At 47.0% G+C, this 6780-nt stretch overlaps 1 protein-coding gene across 1 annotated transcript in view; it reads left to right on the plus strand.

The window, feature by feature from the left end:
• The window catches only part of LOC118394132 (coiled-coil domain-containing protein 102A-like), a 75737-nt gene extending 69888 nt beyond the window's left edge, over nt 1-5849 (plus strand). Inside the window, exon 9 of the mRNA XM_052462044.1 lies at nt 4379-5849. Coding sequence (XP_052318004.1) covers nt 4379-4508 — 130 coding nt within the window. The 3' untranslated portion in view covers nt 4509-5849. The remainder of the gene's footprint in view (nt 1-4378) is intronic.
• The last annotated feature ends 931 nt before the right edge of the window (nt 5850-6780 follow it).

A 6780-nucleotide genomic window follows, 5' to 3' on the forward strand; every position in this document is an offset into this window, starting at 1 on the left:
TTCTTCCAGAATGGTCCTGTATTTGGCTCCATCCATCTTCCCATCAATTTTAACCATCTTCCCTGTCCCTGCTGAAGAAAAGCAGGCCCAAACCATGATGCTGCCACCACCATGTTTGACAGTGGGGATGGTGTGTTCAGGGTGATGAGCTGCGTTGCTTTTACGACAAACATAACGTTTTGCATTGTTGCCAAAAAGTTCAATTTTGGTTTCATCTGACCAGAGCACCTTCTTCCACATGTTTGGTGTGTCTCCCAGGTGTTTTGTGGCAAACTTTAAACAACACTTTTTATGGATATCTTTAAGAATGGGCTTTCTTCTTGCCACTCTTCCATAAAGGCCAGATTTGTGCAATATACGACTGATTGTTGTCCTATGGACAGAGTCTCCCACCTCAGCTGTAGATCTCTGCAGTTCTTCCAGAGTGATCATGGGCCTCTTGGCTGCATCTCTGATCAGTCTTCTCCTTGTATGAGCTGAAAGTTTAGAGGGACGGCCAGGTCTTGGTAGATTTGCAGTGGTCTGATACTCCTTCCATTTCAATATTATTGCTTGCACAGTGCTCCTTGGGACGTTTAAAGCTTGGCAAATCTTTTTGTATCCAAATCCGGCTTTAAACTTCTTCACAACAGTATCTCGGACCTGCCTGGTGTGTTCCTTGTTCTTCATGATGCTCTCTGCGCTTTTATTAACGGACCTCTGAGACTATCACAGTGCAGGTGCTTTTATACGGAGACTTGATTACACACAGGTGGATTGTATTTATCATCATTAGTCATTTAGGTCAACATTGGATCATTCAGAGATCCTCACTGAACTTCTGGAGAGAGTTTGCTGTACTGAAAGTAAAGGGGCTGAATAATTTTGCACGCCCAATTTTTCAGTTTTTGATTTGTTAAAAAAGTTTGAAATATCCAATAAATGTCTTTCCACTTCATGATTGTGTCCCACTTGTTGTTGATTCTTCACAAAAAAATACAGTTTTATATCTTTATGTCTGAAGCCTGAAATGTGGCAAAAGGTCGCAAAGTTCAAGGGGGCCGAATACTTTCGCAAGGCACTGTATGTGGCAGGGTCTACAGTCAATCACGGATTACATAAAGAAAACCAGCCCCGTCGCGGACACCGATGTCTTGCTCCCAGACAAACTAAACAACTTCTTTGCTCACCAAAACCTGTGGGCTCTCCTTTACCGCAGCCAATGTGAGTAAAACATTTAAACAATTTAACCCAGGCAAGGCTGCCGGTCCAGACGGCATCCCTAGCCGTGTCCTCGGAGCATGCGCAGACCAGCTGGCTGGTATGTTTACGGACATATTCAATCAATCCCTATTTTCAATCAATCCCTATGCTTCAAGAGGGCCACCGTTGTTCTTGTTCTTAAGTAAGCTAAGGTAACTGAGCTAAACAACTATCGCCCCATAGCACTCACTTCCGTCATCATGAAGTGCTTTGAGAGACTAGTCAAGGATCATATCACCTCCACCCTACCTGACACACTAGACCCACTCCAATTTACTTACCTCTCCAATAGGTCCACAGGCGACACAATCGCAATCACACTGCACACTGCCCTAACCCATCTGGACAAGAGGAATACCTATGTAAGAATGCTGTTCATCGATTACAGCTCAGCATTTAATTACCATGGGTCTCAACCCTTTCCTGTGCAACTGGGTCCTGGACTTTCTGACGGGCCACCCACAGGTGGTGAGGGTAGGAAACAACATCTCCACCCTGCTGATCCTCAACACTGGGGCCCCACAAGGGTGCATTCTCAGCCCTCTCCTGCACTCCCTGTTCACCCATGACTGCGTGGCCATGCACGCCTCCAACAATCAAGTTTACAGACGACAGTGTTAAGTTTGATTACCAACAACAACAAGATGGCCTACAGGGAGGAGGTGAGGGCCCTCGGAGTGTGGTGTCAGGAAAATAACTTCACGCTCAACGTCAACAAAACGAAGGAGATGATCGTGGACTTCAGGAAAAAGCAGAGGCAGCACCCCCCTATCCACATCAACAGGACAGTAGTGGAGAAGGTTCCTCTGCGTACACATCACGGACAACTGAAATGGTCCCCCCACACAGACAGCGTGGTGAAGAAGGTGCAACAGCGCCTCTTCAACCTCAGGAGGCTGAAGAAATGTGGCTTGTCACAGAAAACACTCACAAACTTTTACAGATGCACAATCAAGAGCATCCTGTCCGGCTGTATCACCGCCTAGTACGGCAACTGCTCCACCCACAACCACAAGGCTCTCCAGAGGGTATTCCGGTTTGCACAACGCATCACCTGGGGCAAACTACCAGCCCTCCAGGAAACCTACACCACCCGATGTCACAGGAAGGCCAAAAAGATAATCAAGGACATCAACCACCCGAGCCACTGCCTGTTCACCCCGCTATCATCCAGAAGGCGAGGTCAGTACAGGTGCATCAAAGCTGGGACCGAGAGACTGGAAAACAGCTTCTATCTCAAGGCCATCACTAGTGGCTGCTGCCAACATACTGACTCAAATCTCTAGCCACTTTAATAATTAAAAATTGGATGTAATAAATGTATCACTAGTCACTTTAAACAATGCCACTTTATATATATATTTTGTACCCTACATTACTCATCTCATATGTATATACTGTACTCTATACCATCTACTGCATCTTGCCTATGCCGTTCAGCCATCGCTCATCCATATATTTATATGTACATATTCTTTTCCATTCCTTTACACTTACAGTACGTGTAAAAGGTAGTTGTTGTGAAATTTTTAGATTATGTGTTAGATATTACTGCACGGTCAGAACTAGAAGCACAAGTATTTCACTACACTCGCATTAACATCTGCTAACCATGTGTATGTGACCAATACAATACAATTTGATTTGATTTTGAGTCTGTCAGTGAGTCTGTCAGTGACTCAGTCAGTGACTCAGTCAGTGACTCAGTCAGTCAGTCCCAGGCAGACAGTGGTGGCTGGCCCAGGGTTGGTAGCTACCGTAGGTTTGTAAGTGCTACTTTCTAGAAACTCTAGTTGTTCAGCAGTGTAACTGCACGGCCCGGGCGCTGGTCTGGTCTGGGGGCTTGGCTGGGCTCCTCCTCTCATCTCTAATAAATCCTCTATTTACCTGGACAGCCGGTCCGTTTACCCAGGCCAGACTCCGACCACAGGCATTGTCTGAAACACAAGTTTCCTGACGGTTAAGCTGTAGTGTCCTAATAAAGTGTGACAGCAGATCGACGGAGCCTGCTGTGACACAGAGGAAGGAAGGAGTTGGAGAAAGTAAAAGAGAGAGAAGGAGGGAGCGGGAGAAGGTAAAGAGAGAGCGAAACAGACAGCAAATAGAGTGTTTGTTGCTTTAAGGAATTAACTGGGTCTGCTTTTCTCTTGTACCTGTTTGTCTTTGTCATTATGGCGCAGACTGAGCCGACTGCAAACACGCAGGTATGATTTTAGGCCCAAGTTAAGATGATGAATCATCTCAAAACGATGATCAATTCGGCAAACGGCTGGCTGATAAATAATGTAAGCTTTTCTCTGAGCCGCAGAGGGATTCATTAGAGCTAGGTCCGATGGGAACCTTCTGCTGAATTTCAAAAAATGTACCTGGGTTGTAGAGAGAAGACCCTCCCTTTTTCTCTTTCTTTCTTTCTTTCTTTCTTTCTTTCTTTCTTTCTTTCTTTCTTTCTTTCTTTCTTTCTTTCTCTTTCTTTCTCTGTCTTTCTCTCTCTCTCTCTCTCTCTCTCTCTCTCTCTCTCTCTCTCTCTCTCTCTCTCTCTCTCTCTCTCTCTCTCTCTCTCTCCTTCTCTCTCTCTCTCTCTCTCCTTCTCTCTCTCCTCTCCTCTCCTCTCTCTCTCTCTCTCTCTCTCTCCTTCTCTCTCTCTCCTCTCTCTCGCTCCTTCTCTCTCTCTCTCTCCTTCTCTCTCTCTCTCTCGCCCTTTCTCTTCCTCTCCCCCCGCGCTACCTCTGTAGAGACAATATTAGTATTTCACTGTTGTCCAGGTGATATGATCACCAGTATGGCAGCCGGGGCTCAGTAACCGGTCATTGCTGGCTAACTGAGTGTTACCTGGCAACGGAAGCAGCTCCGTTGCCCTGGGTTTTTAGGCAATGGTGAATAATGCAATGTTTATTTAGCTGACGCAGTCCTGAAATATGCCTTTGTTTACTCGTTCACTGTTGAGAACTCCACAGCGATTTTCTGCAAGAGCTATACCTTAGTTGTTGAGGGAATAATCAGAATTTACAGGAAAAACTGAATTTTGACAGCACAGGGCCTTTAAGTGCCAGTTGTGAAAAATCGAGATCAAAACCTGAAGTAGCGTTCTCACTCAAGTCCACTCACTCTTCCTCTCCTCTGTGTTCCTCTGTTCTAGACTGCGGCGGCAGAAGAGCCCGGGCCTGTTTGGGAAGATGAGGTCAGCCCGGTTCAGCCCGGAGAACCCAGACGGACCGCCCAGCGACCCAGACGAAGAGGAGGAGGAGCTACAGATCCAGATCCCATGAACAAAGGAAGGACACACGGACTCTGACTTAGGGCCTCTTCATTTCCCACCGTGTGAGTCCCATAGACAGACAGACTGATAGTTGGACGGCTGTGATCTTGACGCCTACTCATCTCCATTGACCTGGCTCATCCTGGTAGAGACAAACACTGGCACATGGTTGCCATGGACACCTTTCACCCCCTGTACCTGTGAACTACAGCGCTACCAGCAGGGGCCCAGAGCGAGCCCTCGCTACACGACGACTGACAGTACACTACACTACACTACCACACTCCAGTACAACCCACAGTGCACTGCGGTTACAAGCCACCACGGCCTGAGCCTACAGTCCTCTAGCTCCCTACACCTCAACCGTCATTACCATCGCTCCCATATCTTCAACACCCGCGGTGTTGAGAAACGGTCTCTCAATCGCACTCCTCAGGTGATTGCTCACGCCTCCTCTTTCACCCTTCCGTCCCTTTCTCTTTGCGTCCCGAGTTCCTTCACCCAGCGAATGTTGTACAGTATCCGTCCTGATGTATAAAAATGTAAAAACCACTCCAGAAAGGGGCTGTGACCTAGCTGTGACGTTCCAGCAGTGTTCTGGTAATGTTATGTAATGCGTTTGGATTTGTGTCGTTAGCTGTACATACAGTTCAGTACAGGTAGGGCGTTTGGCCCTCGGGTCACTGTGCTATGGGTGTGTGTTTGGCGCCTGGCACCTGGGGTCGTCATTACTTCATCAGTGTTTTGGGCTCAGCCTCAGACAGCTAAATCCTTCCAGTGTTATTGGGAGAGACTGGGACTGGATATGAAGGCCCTTCACTGCTATGTCCCCTTGTCCCCTCTCCGTAACCACGAAGGGACAAGGTACTTGTGTAGAGGACGGGTCCGTTAGACCTACAGTATTAACTTCTCGACATAGTGGGTTGTTTATTCTGAAAGAGAAGTTTGTGGTCAACACACACATCCTTAAAAAAAGCGTAGGTGCCGGGCTGATTAAGTATATTATAGAAAAGAACAGAAAAGGGCCTGCACACTGCACGGTTTTGATCCGGAAGGATCTTCGTCAGGCCAAGACCCTTGTGGATCGAAACGTTGTCAATGATGTGGTAATTGGGAGCATATTCAGTGTGCAGGCCTTTCTGTTCAGTTCATTCTGAAAGCAATAAGACATCGGCTATCACTCCCACTTACTCATCTGCTACTGCGGGGACCAAGTTATTTGTAACGGTCATGCAAATTATTTATGTTGATGTTTTTGATAATTGATCTGTACTGTGAACCACAGTGTTTTTTTGTATTTAGCTCTATAAATGTTAAGTGTACGTATAAACCTTGCGTTGTTTGTCTCTCTTAGTGAGCATTGTCTCAGATGTGTGTGTGTGTGTGTGTGTGTGTGTGTGTGTGTGTGTGTGTGTGTGTGTGTGTGTGTGTGTGTGTGTGTGTGTGTGTGTGTGTGTGTGTGTGTGTGTGTGTGTGTGTGTGTGTGTGTGTGTGTGTGTGCGTGTGGGTACGTATAAGACTGCATAATATCTTGACAGAGGGTCATTTGAACATCAGAGCCGTCATGAACTCAACGTGTGTGGAGGGAGGTGGTTATTGTGCCATGAAAGAAGCTCAGTATTTCCTTCGGGCCAAGGTGGAGGTGAATCATGACATGAAAGACAGGCCGATGTGTTTTCTCTCAAAAACAAGGCACGCCCATCTCCGAATGTAATACCTTCCCTTGTCTCGGGGTAGAAGAGAAACGCCATTGACGCTGTTTACTTCCTTGTGTTTATTCAGTGGGAAGCTGGTCAACAGACACGGTGTTGTCCAGCCTACTGCAGTGGCGTTTCCCACAGTTCCATCAGACGTATGACACCGAGCCTCTTAAAGGTTCTGGATCTAATGGATCTCCCAGCCCTCTGTCAGCAGCGTAGTATCGCACAGGAAGCTCCACCGAACAGGAGCTGTTCTTCCCTCCCATGGTCTTGTCGTCCTCCTCAGGCCTCACGTGTTCTCCCACATTAAACTTTAAAGCCTGGTTTTATCTCCTTCCTTTCCTCTCCCTCTAGGTGATGAATAATGATGCAGTACAGTCACCGTGGGAGGTTTGCCAGGCGTTGGTAACGTAATACCTCCCTTCAGAGACCAAAACAAGCCACCAGTGCTTCAGGAGGGTTAGACACTCAACTCTACTCCAACACACACAGACAACGTGTTGCTACCGTACGACAGTGCAACATGGCGTACATTTTGTGTCATTGTTCTATTTGTGCCAGTGGATTGACTTGAACATCCCT

This window comes from Oncorhynchus keta, chromosome 14 (genome assembly GCF_023373465.1).
Source record: "Oncorhynchus keta strain PuntledgeMale-10-30-2019 chromosome 14, Oket_V2, whole genome shotgun sequence".
NCBI lineage: Eukaryota > Metazoa > Chordata > Actinopteri > Salmoniformes > Salmonidae > Oncorhynchus > Oncorhynchus keta.